A 21,729-nucleotide genomic window follows, 5' to 3' on the forward strand; every position below is an offset into this window, starting at 1 on the left:
GCGCACCTGACTCTGCTTGCAAATAGCTTCTTGATATCATCTAATGTTTGCCCCCTGGAGAGTCTAAGCTTCCTATATCATCACCACCTGACACACTGCTGCCAGCAAACAGCTGAGTCAGCGGATAACGGCTAAGGATTACAACCCCTCGTAAAGCCCAACGTTAAAAATGGTAGGAAGTTTGGGGCATAACAAATACTGGAGGCAAAGCATTTGGAACCAGCATTGACTTAGAGCAATAGGGATTTTGAATAGATCTCATGTTTTTCCTGGCCTACAATTATATGGGAATTAACTCCCTTCTCCCTCAGTCCCAGCTCTCCTAGACCAACACAGGCAAAGGGCTGTGGCTGTCCTCACACACACAAAGCAGCAGTGGTATCTTCAAACGGCTCCACTCGCTCAGCATTCATTACAGGCATCAGCTCAGAACTGCCCTGTTTTAAGTCCGCCACAAACTCACTCCAGCCAACCTCATGGACTTGGTCTCTCCTACTTCTCTCCCTGCTCAATTGGCACTGGCCTCATCTTTGCATTCCCTCCCCTCCCCCCCAATGCTGTCGGTGCGAGAGCCTTCTCCTCAGAGGCTCCTGCCATAGAACAGCTTGCCTCCGTCTCTGACCCATAGATAACTCCATTTCAAAACTCAGAAGATGACAAATGGTCCCTTCTTTGCTTATACCTATTCAGTCTCTCAACCAAGATCAGGGAACCCTTGTGCTAGATGTTGCATGGACACATCAGAGACAGTCCCTGCCACAAAGAGTTTAGGATCCAAACAGAACAAAGGGTGAGAGAAGGGAATCAGTTGCATGAATAGATTTTTCTATTCACACCCAGCAGGCTAGTGGCAGAGGCAGGAATAGAACCCAGCCCAGTGCTCTAGCCACTAGGTCATGCGTCCACAAGGCCCCAGTCTCTATTATTCTGGGATAAACTTAATCCCTAAAGGCCTGCTGGGGATCAGCAATAAATCAAGCTATAGAACATGCAAACAATCGGTTTCTCCTTTACAAATGCAGTCACATTTTATAATGAACTCTGCGCACAGCAACACGAAACACTCAGCGTTCGTTCTGTTCTCAGGTGGATTTATCTTCAAAACCATGCCTGAAAATTATGGCTTGGATCCTGCACTCCGGCGCATGCAGGCAGACCCCTGTGCCCATGCAGAATCCCACTGAAGAACGTGGAGTTTGGCCAAGCAGGATGGGGGCCTGTGCATAAGGACACCTTTGCATCCACTGTCAAAGCGCATTATCTCCCTAATGAAAGCTAACAAAACGCTTTTCTGGAACGCTGCAGTCAGATTTACTGGGAGTCTGGGACTGTCCAGATCTGCAAACTCCAGACGCACAATTCTGCATGTTGGAGCCGAGGCTTTATAAATAGCCCTACGAATCATTTCTGTAACAAAACACCATTTCTGTAACCATTTTATTCCATTATCATGTGGACGTTAACACACCACAGACATGACCAAGCAAACGAGTTCCATTTACAAGTTGTTCTCCAAACAAACCAGACCATTCCTGTGTTTACATTTGGTTTGCATTAAAGAGATGCCTTCTCTGCATCAAATACACTGTCAGATCCAGATCAACTGTACCACCAAATACGCTTGGATCACTGATTATTTGAGTAATCAGAGTCAAGGGACAGGGAGCCAAGAGGGTACCAGGGCAGTGTATTAGAAAAGAAGGTTTGGAGAGTGAAGCATTCGGGTAGTCAGTGTTCTGCTATCACATACATGGGACCTAGATACACACACACACACAGCTCTCATTAACTCTGGTAGCAGTTAAAAGCGGAGACTCAAGAAAGAAGAGATTCCTGATCGAAAACAAGATTGAAATTCATAGGGCCAGATCATGAAGCTGGTGTAGATCAGTGAAGCTCCAATGGAGACACCAGCTGTGAATCTGGCCCATGTTGTCAAGGAATGATAACACTTAGTAAGTAGTGAAATTATTCCAGAAAGAGTTATTTTTATACCATCTGTTTCATGTGTATAGCTTTCTGTGAATAAATGTTCAATGGTGCTTAAGTGATTTAGGAACCAAAGCCCAGTTGTCAAGAGTGACTCGGGCACTTAAGAGCTTGAAGTTCCATTAACTTTCAATAAGATTCAGGCTCCCAAGTGCCCAAGTCCCTTTTGAAAATATAATTTAGGTCTCCAAGTCACTTTTGAACGTTTTTCACTAGATCCCTTATGGGATGCCAATTTAACAAATTTAAATTAAATCGCCAATAAGCCAATCGGACCAGCGTTCTCTGGAATAATTCAGCATTTCACAGCTAGATCAGCTGTCCGCTTGGCATGGACTTCCACGGCTCATCCCAAAACAAAAATCACCCTCTCTCACTTGTAAAGATACATTTGGATGCAGCCCATGGATGTCACATTCAAGGATTTTACACAATATCTTTAATATGGAATTTCTCAGGGAGCGTGTGCGCGCATGTGCATATAAGCACAGAGTTCATGTATCGCTCTGGAAACGGACCTACAAGACACGGCAACCGAAGCTTCCGATTGTTTCATATTCTTATGGCCATCGGTAATCAGAACATATGCGACTTAGGTGGAGAGGAAGTGACAGAACACAACCAGATGGTCCAGTCAGTCTCCAGCAGACAGCTGACAACAGCTATACTCCAAAGCGAAGCTCTTCGAAGATTTGGTGCTGTTGATTTCTGCATTGCCCATATTCCACCTTCTCCCAGTTGAAAGAGGGAATATTTCCATACTGGAGCAGATCTCTGGTCCATTGAGTCCACTATCCTTCCTGCACATGGCTCACACTGGAAAGGACCCATGATGATCAAAATTGACAAGGATAAAGAACCCAGGAGATCATGCAATGGAAAAATCATCTTTATGCTGGAGTCACAAATTACAGAGACTTCTGCTTGTATTCCATGGGTGGGAGAGATGTAAAGTGGCTTAAAGATGCTGATTTAATCTAACCCATTTCATCTAACAGAGCACGGCCTCCTCGATACAGGATGAAGTCAGCAATTCGATGGGAACAAGAAAGAAATGTAAAATACTGGAAACAATCCATTTTCTCCAAGGAAACCCAAACAGGGCAACGTCTGAACAACATTAGGGACACTGCCAGTATTCAAGCACTTGAGATTTGCAGCCCAGGTAAGGCTAATGCTGGTGAATTGTGCCAAAGTGCTGGAGCAGAGAGGTAGGACAAGGTGATGTCTTTGAGCTGAAGTTCTCCATTGATCTTGACCCAAAGTGCGAGAGATAATTTAAAAACAAAAAACAAAACACTATTTCAGCAGCTCCAAATCCATCACATCTCCCTCAAACATCTGGAGCGGACACAACCCCACTTAACCTGTGGGAACAAAAATCGAAAGGTTTATACTAGAGAAGGACACAGCAACCTTTCTGGATTCATACACTCCTGAACTCTGGGGTGGAATTTGGATGTGGATCCAAACTTTTGCAGCTTGCTCCCACATCTCCTGAAATAAGCCATTCGTTCCGAAACACACCTGCTCTTTTCTTCTTCATTCACAGCCAGGACTATGGTGATAATGTAGTTAATGTCTCCCTCTAAATTCTAGCCTGAAACATATTGACATTTTGATTCTTATTATTCAGAAGGATTCATGGTAACTGAGGTGGTGTCGTCTAGGGAGCAGGAGGTGAGTCTCCTGGGTTTTATTTCTGTCTCTGCCACTGACTTGCTGTGTGAGCCTAAGCAAGTCACTTAACCCTTCTCTGCCTCAGTTTCTCTATCTGTAAGCAGAGATGTATTTAATGTTGTTAAATCACTTTGTGATCCTCAGACCCAAAGACCAAGAGAAGTGCCAGATGTTCTTAGTAGTAGTAGGAAGCTGATCTTACACTTAGCAAATGAGTTTGTAAAGAATTTCTGGATGAAACACTAAGTGCGTACAGGAAACACTTCAACCGTCACTGGAATACAGCCACTTCTGGGGTGGGAAAACAGCAACTGTTGAACAGTGCAGAGCAACAAAGGAAGAATGCCTGAAATGGCAGGGTGAAACGTAGGTAGGCATTCACATAAGCTAAGGTCAGGTATAACTTCAAAGGCAAATAAACTCTTCAGAAATTCTAGGTCAGGAGGTAAATTTAGTATAGTATTCTCCACTGTGAGAAATGGTTCAGTTGGCTGGCATAAAACTTTGTTGTAGACCTTATATTCCTTTATCTCATTACAGTACCAATGATCCACACTATTCCCCTGGTCAAATTCGTATCTGAGCCATCCCACGCTTCTCCCAGGCAGCAGGTTAAGCTCTATCTAGACATCAGAGGAGGCAAGTAAATGCTCAGCTGAGTAGCTTTGCTGCACACAGAGCACTCTCTCTTACCGCTCAATGATGCTGTTGTTGCTCTGGAGGTCATTCGCTACCAGTTTCATTTGCTCCCGAAGCTCCTTCATTCTGATAAAGACACAAACAAGCCTCTTAACACACATGCTGTTTTGCTAGTGGGAGAGTTTCCTGCAGAAGGAAAGTGGAAGTCCTCTTCTCTTCAGCAAGTCCTCACCCTCAGGTAGGAGAACAGCGTGCGCAAAAGTAAATGGCTTAACATAGCAAAGAACACAAGAGAAACGTTCCCCAGCAGGAGGTATAATTAGGGCCCTACCAAATTCATGGCCAGGAAAAACGCATCATGGACCGTGAAATCTGGTCTTGTATGCTTTTACCCTATACTAAAGAGATTTCACGAGGGAGACCAGCATTTCTTCAAACTGGGGGTCCTGACCCCAAAAGAAGTTTGCGGGGGGTTGCAAGATTATTTTAGGGGGGTTGCGGTATTGCCACCCTTACTTCTGAGCTGCCTTCAGAGCTGGGCAGCTGGAGAGGGGCGGCTGTTGGCCAAGCGGCCAGCTTTGAAGGCAGCACCCTGCCAGCAGCAGCACAGAAGTAAGAGTGGCAATACCATACCATGCCATCCTTACTTCTATGCTGCTGCTGGCGGTGGTTCTGCTTCAGAGCTGGGCTCCCGACCAGCAGTCGCTGCTCTCCAGCCACCCAGCTCTGAAGGTAGCGCCACCACCAGCAGCAGCAGTGCAGAAGTAAGGGTAGCAGTTCCACAACCCCCCGTACAATAACCTGGCGACCCCCCTCCCCACAACTCCTTTTTGGGTCAGGCCCCCTACAATTACAGCACTGTGAAGTTTCAGATTTAAATATCTGAAATCATGACATTGACGATTTTTAAAGTCGTATGGCCGTGAAATTGACCAAAATGGGCCTTGAATTTGGTAGGGCCCTAGGTATAAGGCAGTCCTGTGAGTACCAAGCACAGAGCTCCCCTGCTCAGACACGCCCCCATTCTGAGTAGCAAGTAGCTATTCTGGAGTTTCCTGCATTGCTTCTGAGAGCCTAACTTGGCCTGCAGTCCCCTCCTCCCTCAACCCCTGTGCAGCTGTGGGAGGGCTAGAAAGCCGGTTAACGCTATCTGCTAGAGAACAAACAAGGTCTCCCCGCTCCTTCAAGTTCTTAAGCCTGCTCTGTTCTGATACCCACACCTAAAATCACCACCACTCCCCTTCATATTAAGGTTCCTTTTATGAACAGTCCACAAAGGGTTAACAGCGGTCTGAATACACGGTTTATCAATTGTTGTAGAGTCCAACAGGCTGCTTACAGCCACAGCTTATAACCATCTATAAAGTCTTCTCCTGATGGACGCCGAACCATTTATAAACACATACATGTCTAACATGATATTTGTTAACCCCTCAAACCATTTATTAATGGAACCTTAGTATAAAGGGGGGACCATGAACTCTCACATGGCTGGTAGTGGTCCCTAGCCCAAGCCCAAACCAATCATAGCTCGGCTCTGGGGAAGTTTATGATTCAGGCCTATTCCTAGGCATAAGGGAACTCGTAATGGTGCACACAGCTTGGGTCCTTCCCATTGGTTCAAGACATGTTCCAGCTCCCTTCTCTCCTGTCACCCACCTGGACTCACCTAAGTACCATCTCCTGATCGACTAGATTCATGTAAATTGGTGGGGGTGCAGAAGAGACCTGGGCCAAATTTGGTTTCTCCCGCAGGATTCTCTGAGGTAATCTGTCCAAAGCCTGTGAAGGAGAAAGAAACTTTACAGCCTGCAAATGACATGCTATTTCCTATATTTAACTCTAGCATCTTTGATGCCTAGAGGTTTTAATAGCAAGGGGGTTTTAAACGCTGAAGTAGAGTGATGTGCAGATAACCAGGGCCATCACATAAACCTCTCCAGGGAAAGCAAAATAAAAATAGCAGATGGACCAGGGCACCTGTTATGTGTCTGCATCATAAAGTACCAGAGAATGCATCCTAAAAACCACTAGGCAGCTCATCATGTTTATGGAAGTTGCCACTTCCAGTTTATTACAGTCTAAAGTAACTACCGCTAGGCAGCTATTCACTTGAAGGAGGGGGGTCCCTTGTTTCCTGTCCACTGGGCACCCAGGACCTGCCATTACATAACCTGTTCAGTTAAGAGATCAACACATCATACTCGACCATTAGTTACACAGAAATTTGGCAGGGTGTTAATGAAAGTCTCAGTGAGGCAAAAAAAACACAAGAGTCATCAGAAGAAGTGTCACCCTCATGAGATTACAGATTGTATGTTGTAGTGTATAGGATACGGGCCCAGCACCTATACTCACTGGGATAATAACTTGTTAGCAGCAAATTAGGTCACTGCTAAAAAATTTTTTTGAAGACGTGTGAGCGTCTTGCAGACTAGTCGTCTGAACACAGGATTGGGGCCAGGAATGAGTGCATTCTAACCCCAGTGCTGACACCAACTCACTGTGTGACTTTGGGCAAGTCACTTGGGATCAAATTTTCAAAAGCACTTAAGTGCCACAAGAGCCAAGGTCCCATTGACTTTTGAAAGTGTTACCCACTTCACCTTGCTCTTCTGCGGGTTTTCCCCACCTATAAAATGAAGACTACTTAGTATCGCAGGGGATTTGTGAGCACTTTGAAATTTACAAGTGCAAGATACTAGCTTGATTTAAAAAAAAAAAAAATCTACATTGTAGTATCCATCTTCTGAGCAGAGAGGGTTTTAGAATAAACACGGTACATTATGGAGGCACTCCTGGCATCCCATCATCTCCACATTACAAGCGGCTATAGAGTTGCTGAGTTTCTTCAAATGTTCTCTCATCTCCCAAACGTCCCTATTGAGAAAAAACCAACAAAACAAACAAAAACTCCAGTCAAATATTTGGTAAGAATGAGAACTTTGATTTTTTCCCCCCTTCTGAAAACCATGTTGGATTTGGGTTAAAATCCTACAGGGAAGCAGATGAATTGCTCTTGGTGTCACACCCATGTTATAATTACAGTCGTGCCTCTATTGTTCTTAGGCAAGGCTGTCCAAAGAGCACTAGCAGTAAATGAATGGGGAAAATGTACCCTGTGTGGAGGGTGCACACACCTGGTGCCAAAATTCACTCTAAAAGGCTATTTAAATTTGTAATTAACAATGGTTGTTCTCCTTTCTCTGTGCCTGATCCAGTAGAAAGACTCCCTTTGTCTTCAGTGGGCTTTAGATCAGGCCCTATGTGCTTAATTCCCACACAGACAATAAAAGAAAAATAGGCATTGCCTAAAAGTAACGACTGCACTTCTGTAGCATCCACGAGTCTCCAAGCAATACACTAAACCTTACTATAGGGAGGTCAACATTACAGCTGAGGAATTCAAAGCATAGAAGTGAAGTGACTTGCCTGAAGTCACACAGCACGTCGGTGGCTGAGCTGGGAATAGCACCTTAGGGTGTGTCTACACCGCACATTAAACCAGGGCTCTGACTCAGGTTTGAGCCCAAGCCCTGCTTCGGTCCACACACAGATGAGTCTGACTTGGGTCAGCAAGCACTTACGACCTGGGTCCTAGGACCCTACTAGGAGGGTGGGTCAGAGCCAGAGTCCTACCATGAGTTGGGGTCAAGCCCTGTCGTTTTGCAATGTGGACTCCAGTCAAGCTGCAAACCCAAGTCAGAAGGGCTGAGTAGTGCGCAATAGAGGCGTCAGCACAGCTGTGAGACCCAGCTCCAGCGACTGTAAACCCAGGTTAACAATGCAGTGTAGATGCTCAAACACAGGCTTGGAAACACCTAGTGCACAAGCCTGGGTTCCACAGACCCAGTTTCATGAGGCAGTATAGACATACCCTTAGAGTCCTGATTTCTGGGTCCCTATTTTAGGGCCAAATATAGCTTACCCTATTCCTGTATTATTAGTAGCAGTTTTATGGTAAGGCGTAGAGGCCCCAGCCAAGGATCAGAGTTTTGTTACGCTAGGCACTGTGCAGACAAGAAAAAGACGGTTACTCACCGTTGTAACTGTTGTTCTTCGAAATGTGTTGCTCATATCCATTCCATTAGGGTGTGTGCGCGCCGCGTGCACGATCGTCGGAAGATTTTCTACCCTAGCAACACCGGCGGGTCGGCTGTGGAGCCCCCTAGAGTGGCGCCTTCATGGCGCTGAATATATACCCCAGCCGACCCGGCGCCCCCTCAGTTCCTTCTTGCCGGCTACTCCGACAGTGGGGACGGGGGGCGGGTTTGGAATGGATATGAGCAACACATCTCGAAGAACAACAGTTACAACGGTGAGTAACCGTCTTTTCTTCTTCGAGTGCTTGCTCATATCCATTCCATTAGGTGACTCCCAAGCCCAACTTAGGTGGTGGGGTCGGAGTGAGACATTGCTGTGTGCAAAACCGCTGACCCGAAGGCAGCATCGTCCCTGGACTGCTGCACTAGTGCATAGTGAGCTGTAAACGTGTGGACTGATGACCAAACCGCCGCTCTACAAATGTCCTGGATCGGAACATGTGCCAGGAAAGCAGTCGAGGAGGCTTGGGTCCTCGTGGAGTGAGCGGTGAGGTGCGGTGCTGAGACACCTGCCAGGTCATAGCAAGTCCGGATGCAAGACGTAATCCAGGAGGATAGGCGTTGTGAGGAGACCGGTGAGCCTTTCATTCGGTCGGCCACTGCAACGAAGAGTTGCGTCGTCTTTCTAAAGTGCTTTGTGCGGTCAATATAGAAGGCCAGGGCCCTTCGTACGTCCAGGGAATGCAAACGTTGATCCTGGCGAGTGGCATGTGGTTTGGGATAAAAGACCGGGAGAAATATGTCCTGGTTGATATGAAATGGAGAAACCACCTTAGGGAGAAAGGCAGGATGTGGACGAAGCTGCACTTTATCCTTATGGAAAACTGTATAAGGGGGCTCGGATGTAAGCGCCCTGAGTTCAGAAACGCGCCTTGCTGAGGTGATGGCTACGAGGAAGGCTGTCTTCCAGGATAGGTACAAAAGTGAACAGGTGGCTAGTGGTTCGAATGGAGGACCTGTGAGTTTGGAGAGAACCAGGTTGAGGTCCCACGTCGGGACGGGCTGACGCTGTTGTGGATACGTCCGGTCTAAGCCCTTGAGGAATCTAACGACCATCGGGTTAGAGAATACCGAGGACGCGAGTTCCCCCGGGTGAAAGGCTGATATAGCAGCCAGGTGAACTCTGATTGAAGATATCGCCAACCCTTGCTGTTTTAGGGAGAGGAGATATTCCAATATGAGAGGAATAGGTGCCTGTAACGGGGACGTGGCTCGTTGTTCGCACCAACAGGAGAACCGTTTCCACTTGGCCAGGTACGTGGTCCGTGTTGAGGGTTTCCTACTGCTCAGCAGAATCTGTTGGACAGAGTGCGAGCATTGCTGCTCTGCCTGGGTGAACCATGGAGCAGCCACGCCGTGAGGTGGAGTGATTGCAGGTCGGGGTGACGCAGCCGACCGTGGTCCTGAGATATGAGATCCGGACATAATGGCAGCGGGATCGGTGTCTGAACCGAGAGTTCCAACAGTGTGGTGTACCAATGTTGTCTCGGCCACGCTGGAGCGATCAGAATTACCTGTGCCTGGTCTCTGCGCAATTTGAGCAGTACCTTGTGGACCAGAGGAAACGGAGGGAAGGCATAAAACAGGTGGCCTTTCCAGGGGAGGAGAAACGCATCCGAGAGGGAGCCCGGAGCTCGACCTTGTAGGGAGCAGAACACGTGGCACTTCCTGTTGTCTCGAGAAGCAAACAGGTCTATCTGGGGAAACCCCCACTTCTGGAAGATGGAATGTATGATGTCCGGACGGATAGACCACTCGTGTGTCTGGAAGGACCTGCTGAGTCGGTCCGCTAGAGTGTTCTGGACTCCAGGGAGGAACGATGCCGTGAGATGGATTGAGTGGGCGATACAGAAGTCCCACAGGCGAATGGCCTCTTGGCATAGAATTGACGAACGTGCTCCTCCTTGCTTGTTGATGTAAAACATGGCCGTGGTGTTGTCGATGAGAACTAACACACAACGGCCACGTAGGAGATTGATAAATGCCTGGCAAGCCAGGCGCACCGCCATCAGTTCCCGAACATTGATGTGCAGGGCTAACTGGGGTGCAGTCCACAGTCCCTGGGTATGGTGTTCGTTGAGATGGGCGCCCCAACCCAGAGATGACGCGTCTGTGACCAGGTGCAGAGAGGGTTGTGGGGTGTGAAAAGGCATCCCCTCGCAGACCACATTGTGATCTAGCCACCAGGTGAGGGAGGTCAGGACCGAGTTTGGGACCGTGACCACCATGTTCAGGCTGTCCCGATGTGGACGGTATATTGATGACACCCAGGTTTGAAGTGGGCGAAGCCGAAGTCTGGCATGCCTGGTTACGTACGTGCAGGAAGCCATGTGACCCAGCAGGGTAAGGCACGACCTCACCGTGGTAGTTGGGAAGGCCTTGAGCCCTTGAATGAGGTTCGTGATGGTGCCAAAGCGATTGTCTGGCAGGATGGCTTGTGCACGTCTGGAGTCTAGAACTGCGCCGATGAATTCTATTCTCTGGGTAGGTTCTAGAGTGGATTTGTCCTTGTTGAGTAGGATGCCCAACTCGTTGAATGTGTGCACTATTCTGTGGACGTGAGCTTGAACCTGCTCTTTGGTGCGACCGCGTACCAGCCAGTCGTCTAGGTGCGGGAACATCTGTATCCCTTGCCGACGAAGGTACGCTGCCACGACAGCCATACATTTCGTGAACACTCTTGGGGCCGAGGATAGGCCGAAGGGAAGGACTGCAAATTGGTAGTGCACCATGTTTACCACGAATCGCAGGAAGCGTCTGTGAGGTGGGTAAATTGAGATGTGAAAGTATGCGTCTTTCATGTCGAGGGCGGCGAACCAGTCTCCAGGATCGAGGGAAGGGATAATGGCCCCCAAAGAGACCATGCGGAACTTCAACTTTACTACGAATTTGTTGAGTCCGCGCAAGTCCAAGATGGGCCGCAGACCTCCTTTGGACTTGGGGATCAGGAAGTAACGGGAATAAAATCCCCTGCCCCTTAACTCTATCGGAACCTCCTCTATGGCTCCCATGGCCAGGAGCGTAGAAACCTCCTGTATAAGAAGTTGCTCGTGAGAAGGGTCCCTGAAGAGGGACGGGGAAGGGGGGTGTGAGGGGGGGATAGAAGAAAACTGGATAGCGTATCCCCTTTCCACCGTGCGGAGGACCCAACGGTCCGAAGTTATAAGGGACCAAGCATGGTGGAAGTGGGAGAGACGATCCCGAAAGGAGGGGGCTGGATCCTGGGGGATGACTGGGGCGCCGTCCTCGACCGCACCTTCAAAAGTTTTGCCTGGGGCCTGAAGGTGGTCTAGGTGGCCCCTGGTTCTGGCCGGGTTGAGGGCCGGTCCACCTTCTCCTACCACCTCGCCCTCGCCTCCGGGCCGAGTCTTGTCTCTGACGAGGCGGGGGGGGTAGAAGCGCTGAGGCTGCGGCCTAAATGGTCTGCGCTGAGGGCCCACAACATGCATCCCCAGGGAGCGCATGATTGTTCTCGAGTCCTTGAGGCTCTGCAGGCGAGAGTCCGTCTTGTCCGAGAACAAACCATGTCCCTCAAAGGGCAGATCTTGTAGGGTTTGCTGCAGCTCCGGAGGCAAACCCGAAACTTGAAGCCAGGAGATCCTCCGCATAGCGATACCCGAAGCCATGGTCCTCGCAGCCGAGTCTGCTATGTCCAAGGAGGCCTGCAAGGAGGTCCGAGCCACCTTCTTACCCTCCTCTACCATGGCTCCAAACTCTTCCCTGGACTCTTGGGGAATCAACTCCTTAAACTTCCCCATGGAGTTCCAGGAGTTAAAATTGTAGCGGCTCAGTAGTGCCTGTTGGTTCGCCGCTCTAAGTTGCAGCCCTCCGGCTGAGTAAACCTTACGGCCAAACAAATCGAGCCGTTTAGCCTCTTTTGATTTAGGCGCTGCAGCCTGCTGGCCGTGGCGCTCTCGTGCGTTCACTGATGCCACCACCAGTGAACACGGTTGAGGGTGGGTATACAAGTACCCGTAGTCCTTAGACGGGACAAAGTATTTCCTTTCCACCCCTCTGGCTGTGGGTGGAATAGAGGCAGGAGTTTGCCATATCGTATCCGCATTAGATTGTATCGTGCGGATCAGGGGTAACGCCACCCTCGATGGGGCATCCGCTCCGAGGATGTTCACGATAGGATCCTGCACTTCCACTATCTCCTCCGCCTGCAGGTCCATATTACGGGCCATCCTGCGCAGGAGATCCTGGTGAGCCCGAAGATCTATCGGAGGGGGACCTGTACATGAGGTGCCCGTCACTGCCTCATCCGGAGAGGAGGAGGAGGATGCCTCCGGTGGGACTGGATCCAAGGGGGGGTCCTGATCCCCCTGCTCTTGGGCCGGAGCGTCACCTGCACTCGGGTCTATGGTGTCAGGTGGCGTGGACACGGAAGCCTCCATGCCCCCTGGCGGAGGTCGAGAGATGGTGGATTCTGGGGCCCTTCTAACCGAGTGACCCGAGCGAGAGGTCGATGGTATTGGAGCCCCTTGCTCCTGGTGGTACGCCCACGGGGTCCAAAACGACCAGTGAGATGGGCCATGAGAGTGGTCCTCTGCCATCTCCTGCCAATGGCCCAAGTTCCGTTCCTCGGCTTGCCCTTGAGGGGGGTATGCCGATCTCGACAGGTCCTCCGAGGAGCGAGACACTGATCTTGACGGCCATGGCGGTGCCGAGAGCGTCGAGACGATCCCCGTGGGCTGCGGTGCCGCACGGTACCGGTCCGGAGATGATCTATCTCTGCGCGGTGCCGGCGAACGGTGCCGGGACCGCGACCGGTGCCGATGACCTCGTCGGTGCCGGGAGTCGGATCTGGACCTCGACGAGGACCTGGAGTATGCCCGGTGCCGGGAGCGGCCTCTCGACGTCGAGCGTCGACCGTAGCGGTGCCGAGAACTACGTCTCGACGTTGATCGGTGCCGACGATCATAGCGGTGCCGAGACGTAGAGCGGTGCCGCGAAGAAGATCTTGGCCGCGAGTACGACCGGTGCCGAGGCGATATTCGGTGCCGGGACTGCGAGCGGCGTGGGGACCTGCTTCGGGACCTGGATAGGTGCCGAGGTTCCAGCCCTTGTGATGGAGGGCGCATCAAGGCAGGTTTCCCCCTCGACTGGACCGGGCGAGTCAACGGTGCCGTCGGTGCCGGTGGTTGAGGCGGTGCCAGCTCCGTGAGAGCTATTAAGTCTCTCGCCGCCGCAAAGGTCTCTGGAGTCGACGGGAGGCACTGTATCACCGCCGGCCTCGGTGGAGACGCTATCTGCACCGGACTCAACGGCCTCGGCGCCGGAGTCGACGGTGCTGGAGGCACCTGTTTCCGGTGCTCCACCGGCGGACGCGGCTCTACCCCCGGCACTGGGGGAGCCGGCGTCTTCGGCACGGAGGTCCCCGTCTTATGGGCTTTTTTATGCCCCGGGGATAATGACCGGCGCCGAGGCACTTGCTGTGCTTGCGGTGCCGACGAGGTTCGGTGCCGGGGAGGCTTGTCTGACGCCACTCGCGTGGTCGTCATAGCCGGTGCCGCCGGGGCACTGCGCACCGAGGCGCTAGGTGCCGGGGCCTGACTTGTAGATGGAGCGTCCGGACTAAGTGCCGCCTCCATCAGGAGTTGCCGGAGCCGAAAGTCCCGCTCCTTCTTGGTCCTTGGTCTGAAGGCCTTACAGATCTTGCACTTATCTGTTTGATGGGACTCTCCCAGGCACTTCAGACAGGAGTCGTGCGGGTCGCTCGTGGGCATAGGCTTAGCGCAGGAGGCGCACTGCTTGAAGCCGGGAGCGTTGGGCATGAGCCCGGCCCCGCGGCCGGGGGAGAAAGGGGGAGACGACCCCCTTAATCCCCTGAACTACTAGAACAACTAGAACAACTTTTAAAACTATTTAACTATTTAACTATAAATACTAGAACTATAACTATAACAACAACTATGAACAACAAACAAAGCTAGGGAGAGTGGAGGACAGCTATGCCGCGCTCCACAGTTCCAACGACCGTCAGGGGCGGTAAGAAGGAACTGAGGGGGCGCCGGGTCGGCTGGGGTATATATTCAGCGCCATGAAGGCGCCACTCTAGGGGGCTCCACAGCCGACCCGCCGGTGTTGCTAGGGTAGAAAATCTTCCGACGATCGTGCACGCGGCGCGCACACACCCTAATGGAATGGATATGAGCAAGCACTCGAAGAAGAACTAGACCTGTCCCTGCCCCAGTCAGTGGGATCACTTGTTTGATCAGAACAATTAGCATTGAGTCATGAGACCCTCTCCAATGGAGCCGTCACACATCTGGGGTGAACAGAGCTCAATATTTGGTCAGAGCAACAGCTGCCACATGCAGATTACCAACAGCGTCACTGGTGTGTTTCAGACCAAGAACCTGTCTACAATCTTGGGGGGGACTCACCCTGTTGCCACCTGTGCTATGTGCCTGAGTGCAAAGGTGCCTCCCAGTGGACAGACGTGACGCAGATGAAACCCTCATCATTCTGGAAAGAGGTTGTAAGTTTGTTTTGGCTTTATTTTTGTTCTTTGAAAGTCAACAGTGCAATCCTCAGAAAAGACCCATCACACCACAGAACCCTACCCACTAAACAAGGACAAATCCAAACCAAGCCAATTAGAAATGAAGTGAAAGTAAAAAACAACTCTGACCTCAAACTATAGAAATTGACCAGGAGAGAAAAGGAAAACAAGAGAAATCTTAAAAAAAAAAAAAACCAAAAAACCCACTGCTCCCATGCAAATCCCACTTAAATCTAAATGAGACTAACATGTTGCAAAGGCCTCATACTGTCCCCTCTGCAAAGGGGTGAAGATCATCCTCAGAGAAAAAACTCCCACTGAAGTCAACAAGCGATTTAACTACACAGGGAATGGGGACTCCAGGATTGCATCTATTATGATGTTCAAGAACTCCTTCCCCTACTACTGAAATGCAGCCACTTTTGGGGTACGGGATTGCAGCTAGTCAGAACTGCTGCACAGCACAGGATTAGAAAAGGGTAGGGAAGGAGGGCACCTCAAGAGGTTGTCTAATCCAGTGGTTCTCAACCAGGGGTACGTGTACCCGTGGGGGTAAACAGAGATCTTCCTGGGGTACATCAGCTCATCTAGATATTTGCCTAGTTTTACAATAGGCTACATAAAAACCACTAGTGAAGTCGGTATAAAGTAAAATTTCATACAGACCATGACTTGTTTATACTGCTCTATGTAATATACACTGAAATATAAGTACAATATTTATATTCCAATTGATTGATTTTATAATTATATGGTAGCAATGAGAAAATAAGCCATTTTTCAGTACTAGTGGCTGTTACACTTTTGTATTTTTATGTCTGATTTTTGTAAGCAACTAGTTAAGTGAGGTGAAACTCGGGGGTCCACAAAGCAAATCAGACTCCTGAAAGGGGTACAATAGTCTGGAAAGGTTGAGAGCCACTGTTCTAGTCTGTTTCTCCAAGGAGGTACTGTGTGCATCCTGCCCAACAGTGTGGGGGGAAGAAAGAAAATGGTAGCCAAGGACACCAAGGCAGATGCTTGCTCCTGAAAAAGATGTCCTAGGGCTTTTTGAGATCCACTTACAGGAGGTTTGAGCTTCACTACCAGGCTTGTCCTAAAAGTTCCCCCACACAGTAAATCTCACTGAACTCGATTCCACCTCAAACAGAGGGGCCAAACCACAAGCAAGTTCTAATGCTAACGGTTAGAGAAAATCATTCCCACCCACACCTAAAGCCTTGGGGAGAAGATGCTCCACTTTAAAAGCAACTTTGCAATAAAAACCCAACCTCGGCAACAGCCACAGCTAAGTAACTCCACTTTTTTTGCTATGGTAAGTCACTGTGCAGCACTCAATCACCACAGGGCAATTTGCTCTTTGCTGTATTCCCCAAACACCATTTAACATAAAATCATTCTTTGTAAGCGGCACTCGCTGTCTTAATAGCAGCCTCGTTGTAGTACACGGAACCCTCCCGTTGAGTGAACAAAGCAATCAGCCACTTGAAGGGAAGCTGAGGCAGTTTGGCACTGGGAGGGATGGTCAGCTGGATTTTTTATTTTAAAATGCTGCCGTGTGTGTTCCCCAATACAGAGGTGTGAGGGGACAGTCAGGGAAAATCACCCCCTTTTCTCTTCTCCCTCAACTCTGACTGGTCAGCATTTACCCAGCCAGGGAATTAATTTTCTCTTCCTCTTACCCACCTGTAACTTTTTCCTGTGCTCTGGGTTATTACTTAGACCCTGGTCAGCCAATTGGACAGAGCCCTGGGTTTGGTTTCTGATTCTGCCTCTGCCACTGCCCTGCTGGCTGACTTGGGCAAGCCACTTAACCGTTCCCAGGCCTCAGTTTCACCATCTGTAAAATGAGTATAGTGATATTGCCCTCCTTTGTAAATGTGCTTTGAAACCTACTGATGAAAAATGCTACATAAAAGAGCTGGGTATTTATTATTACCCTGTAACGACTTACACACATGCTTAAGGCCTATTGACACCATAAATAGCCCCACTGATGTTACCTAGGGCCCTAGACTGTAAGCTCTTTCAGACAGGAAACAGGCAATAGATTAGAACTAGAGGTGGATCCTCAAACCCCAGGATCCCAACTCCAGAGAGAAGCTTTGTCAGCCAAACCCAGACCCTGCATCCAAGCAATCCAAAAGTTGGGGGGTCAGAATCTGAATCTAAATTCAGTCTTTCCCCAGGGTTCAGGTTCTTTGGATTCAGACCATCACAGAAATAGATACAGGCTAGAACATGGATCCAGGATTCAGACTTGGGCTCGTCTGCGAATTACATCCGTCCACACTATTAGGAACATCACTGGCAGGGCCTCTCCGCCATGCTTCTTAATAAGCTCTTCTACAGAGCAATGGCTGAGCAATTCTTGGCACAGGATAAAATCACAAGACAGGCAGTAGCAGCCCTGGAGGATTTCTTATTAGCTTTGTGACTTATTACGATTTCCTCCCCAACCCCAATGGGAGGTACTAGTAATATATCTTGAACCAAGCCCCACCATTAGTGTAATGTTCAGAGACCTTTAGGAGCTACGAGAGGTTCTCGGAGGGATGACTACATATTAGTGTTCACAGGAATCACAGCCCCTGCACCATGGTGATCCCAACTCACAACTACGAACACAGAGGCTGCTCCCAAAGTACCAGCTCTGCTTACATGGAAAACTAGAACCAGGATACCTGGTGTAACACACAGGACACAGGTGAAGAAGAGAGCACGGCCATTACCTAGTTATGTTCCCATGGATGGCCAGCATAGCTTGATATTTCTGTACGCAGTCCTCCTGGAAAATCGACAAGACCTTTTTGGCCAAATGCCCTAAATTCATCCTGAAAAATGAGTATTATTTGGGTGAGATTCAGTACCATTGCTGAAGTAACAGGAGCGCTGAGATGGTCTCCAGAAAGGAAAGGTGGGCGGGGTGCTGCACTTTCTGAAGGCAAGGCAAATTCTGCTGTGGCGTAAAAACAAGTCCCAGGCAAAATTTTGTAGGGTGACTCTCTTTAATGGGAGATTTTCCAAAAGCATCTAAGAGATTTAGGAGCACAAGTCCTACTGAAAGCTATTAGGACGTGTGCTCCTAAATCCCACAGGTGCTTTTGAAAAATCTCCACCTTCAAGTTTAATGAGACAGTCCACAGTAACATTAGATCTGATAAAATATATAGGGGGTATAAACTCTGTTGTGTCAGGTGAACATTTAAGCATGTGATTAACGTTTTGCATCTGTAAGTCCCATTGGCTTCTGTTGGGTTTGGGGGAGATTTTAAAAAGAACAAGTGCCATTTAGATACCTAATTCCCACCGAAAGTTAAGCTTGTGGCTTAATTGCTTTCCTGAACAGGGGTCTTCACGCATAAGCCAGCCACTAATTGTTGGCGGGCAGTAACCTGCAGGTAGGTTGTTTCATCATTCTCCATGACTATTCGTTTTAATTTGTAATGTGATAGTGCCTCAAGGCCCCAGTCATGGATTGGGCCATTTTGCGCTAGGTGCTGTACACACATAATGAAGAGACAGTCTCTGCCCCAAAGATCTTACAGGGTACATATATTTACACTATGGGGTTTCTTGCACCTTCTCCTAAAGAGGTTTGTAATTTGGCTGGGATCGATAAACTGATTGACATGGAAGTCATTTACAGGCCAGACATTCTTAGCATTAATAATCCGAGAACGTTTTGAGTCTCCTCAAAAGGCAATCAGAAATGCCAGAGATTGATCGGCCCAGTTAACTATGGCCAGGCATTCAAGAGCCTGGAACAATGGGTTATTTACTTACTTATCCAGCTTGTGTATTTGTTCCTCATTGTAGGCTAGCCCTAGAAAAGAGAAAGATACTTATTGGTCATGTGCCGGGAAAGAACATTGGGACCTTCCACATTCATACAGACTGATAAATGTACCTACATATACTCACAGCTGCTACACTATAGCAAGAGACCTCTTGAGGAAAAAACTACAGCTGAAATTTTCCTAACGGTGTTCAAGTCAATGGCAGTTGGGTGCCTAACTCACCAACTTCAGCTACTTACGCGGACTCATCCGGGTCTTCTTGAATTGCTTGTATATGAGCTGCATCTTCTCGAGGCAGCACTCCATCTGCCGGATGCTGTGGAACCAGGACATGAGATGTGTTTTCTTTCCATCCAAATGTTCAATTAAACCTTGTTTCAGACGAGGAGCTGGGTCTGCAGCAACCCATTTCCCTGTGAGTCGCACAGAGCGCAAAGCGGAGGCTGTGCCCCGTAGTGGATAGAGCACTGGACTGGGATTCAGGATAACTAGGGTTCTCTTCCCAGTTCTGCCACTGGCCTGTTGCATGACCCTGCGCATGTCCCCTCTCTATGCCTCAGTTTCGCCCTCTGTAAAATGGGGATAATTATACTGATCTCCTTTGTAAAGCCCTTTGAGGTTGACAAATGGAAAGCTCTACACAAAGCTAGGTATTACTACTACCCCAGCAGGACTTTGAAATCTAGTTGGCTAAGACCAGCCCTGAGGCATTCACTTGTCTCCTCACACAACAAACCACCAACTCCCTCCTTGTTAGTACTGCTACTAGCCTTTACATCAGGGTGTCCAGGCATCTCACTAGACTTAAGCAGAGACATTCAAGATGTTGAGAAGGCTGCATCGACACTGAGCCTTGTGTGAAGTCTCCCAGCATTGTATCAGCTGCAGGAATGGCTCCCCCAGCAGGAGCCTTTGCATAGAAAGAGCGCAAGCAGGTGCTTTTACCGCCGTGTTGTTTAGCCTTGCTCTGAGTGGGGTTAGATGACACACTGGTTAAAATACCAGTGTCCAGTCCACACCAAGGCTCCCACTGTTGCTAACAGAGGTGGGATGCACAAGTGGAAGATTTAACTAAAAGCTCAGTGCAGGAAAGGCTCAAGAGAGCTTAAACCCCATATCCCTCTGCGGCAGCCAGACAGGAATTCATCAGCGGGCAAGGCCTGGCCAAAGAAGGCTGTCCTGCAACTCTTCCCACGGGAGACCAGGATCATGCAAATTCATCCTTAACACACCCCTGTTATTGTGGTTGGTTGGTTCTGGTAGCGCCTACAATGTTCTGAGGCATTTTCCAACCAGAAAAGCAGCACAGTCCCTGCTCCCAGGACCGCCCAGAGGATTCAGGGGGCCTGAGGCAAAGCCATTTCGGGGGCCCCTTCCATAAAAAAAGCTGCAATACTATAGAATACTGTATTCCCGTGGGGGCCCCTGTGGGGCCCGGGGCAAATTGCCCCACTCTCCCCCCCCCTCCCCCAGGCAGCCCTGCCTGCTCCAAAAGAGATTTCCCAATGGTGCCTATTGCAAGCTTCTTCTCCCCCACCCCCAGCTTGTATTAGCCCAGGGATTGTGATGGTGGGTAGCGGGACGGAGAGGAACGTAGCTCTGCCACCTCTGCCCATAGCAGATGGGTGCTGCCCCTTCCCTCCCAGGCTTGGGGAGAGCAGCTCCCACTCCTATTAGCTCAACTGGTGCAGTGAGAACTCCCCTCCTGTTTCAATCTACTTTAACCCCTACGTATTGCACCTCTGAAATATTGTGCTTGTGCCTGGAGCTGGCTGCAAGCTCCCTGGAGCAGGGCCTGGGCATTTTTCATGGGTCCACTCCTCGGGCATTCAAATAAAAACAGAGCTGGCTGGTGTGGCATGGCATGGGTGGGGAGGCACTTAAACACCCTTGAGCTAAAGGGGAAATTGGGAGCCCACCAAGAAAACCTCAAACTGAGTCACAGAAGTGGGTGTATTTAGGAGCTAGTGCCCGAGACCACATTCTGCTTGTCAAACCTCCCCAGAGACTTGCTCTGCCAGCCTCACCTCCACCTACGCTGCCCCTCCCATCTCCATTTAACCTCACCTTCACCTAGTCCTCTGCTCTGCTCCTTTAGGTTTGGCTTCCGGACAATTCCTCCCCCGACACCTCCTTCATTTTCTATAGCTGTCAATTCATTTGCACTGCTCCATTTGCCTGAGGCAACCTCCCCATCTCCTTCCAAAGGGGAGTCCCGTCCCTCCAAACTTCTCCTTCTCACCTAAGCTTATCATCGACATTCACCCATAACGGGCATTATGACACTTGCCATGATGGACATTATAAAAATAAGCAGCATTCTAAATATAGCTTAGTTTAAACAGCAATGACCTGGAAACACAGAGGCTTCTGAGTGCAATCTCTTCTGGCTCCTGGGGAAAAGCTCCGGCTCTGGCTTTATTAATACCATAAGACAGTCCCTAGTACTCTAATCCAGGAAACTGGCATCCTCAACGCAAACGTTAGATAAGAATGATAAAGAGCATCCTTGAGATCAAATGCCACCAGAGACTATAGTACCCAAGTGTATACACATTTATACGCATGTTTCTCTAGAAGCTGGGACTGAATTGTTCTCATAGCAGAAAGTGAAACAAGTTCCAAATAAGTAGCCTGAAATGAAATCATGCTCCCTAGAATCACAGCTGGCCAACGCACATGCACCAAGAACATTACTAGAAGGTTACAGGCAGTATGGTCCAGTAGGTAGGGACTGGGCCTGGGAGCTGACAGTTAAAGAATCATAGAACCATGGGTTGGAAGGGACGGCAAGAGTCATCTAGTCTAATCCTGCATCTTGGCAGGGGGTTAGTTATGATGTATGTGACAGTCCTGAGTTCTAATCCCAGTCCTGCCACTGACTCCATTTTCCTACTTATGAAAATGGGGATAATTATTAGAACAGACTGAAAAATGGGGTGAGGGAGGGAATGCTGACATATTTGGTGCCAATTTTCCAAAGATTTCGCACAACAATAATGATATGTTA

At 49.2% G+C, this 21,729-nt stretch overlaps 1 protein-coding gene across 2 annotated transcripts in view; it reads right to left on the reverse strand.

The window, feature by feature from the left end:
• Positions 1-1,429: 1,429 nt before the first annotated feature.
• The window catches only part of IKBKE (inhibitor of nuclear factor kappa B kinase subunit epsilon), a 41,939-nt gene continuing 21,639 nt past the window's right edge, over positions 1,430-21,729 (reverse strand). The window contains exons 15-21 of one of the 2 annotated variants that reach the window (XR_004645346.1): positions 18,959-19,035; positions 18,706-18,745; positions 17,652-17,753; positions 7,092-7,188; positions 5,968-6,090; positions 4,363-4,434; positions 1,430-3,356 (exon numbers count right to left, since the gene is read on the reverse strand). Coding sequence is in view for 1 of the 2 variants with exons in the window: in XM_034767145.1 (XP_034623036.1) it covers positions 3,323-3,356; positions 4,363-4,434; positions 5,978-6,090; positions 7,092-7,188; positions 17,652-17,753; positions 18,706-18,745; positions 18,959-19,035 (535 nt within the window). In the remaining variant the exon portion in view is untranslated. The remainder of the gene's footprint in view (positions 3,357-4,362; positions 4,435-5,967; positions 6,091-7,091; positions 7,189-17,651; positions 17,754-18,705; positions 18,746-18,958; positions 19,036-21,729) is intronic. The other variant, XM_034767145.1, reaches the window with a different exon arrangement.

Source organism: Trachemys scripta, chromosome 4, assembly GCF_013100865.1.
Source record: "Trachemys scripta elegans isolate TJP31775 chromosome 4, CAS_Tse_1.0, whole genome shotgun sequence".
NCBI lineage: Eukaryota > Metazoa > Chordata > Testudines > Emydidae > Trachemys > Trachemys scripta.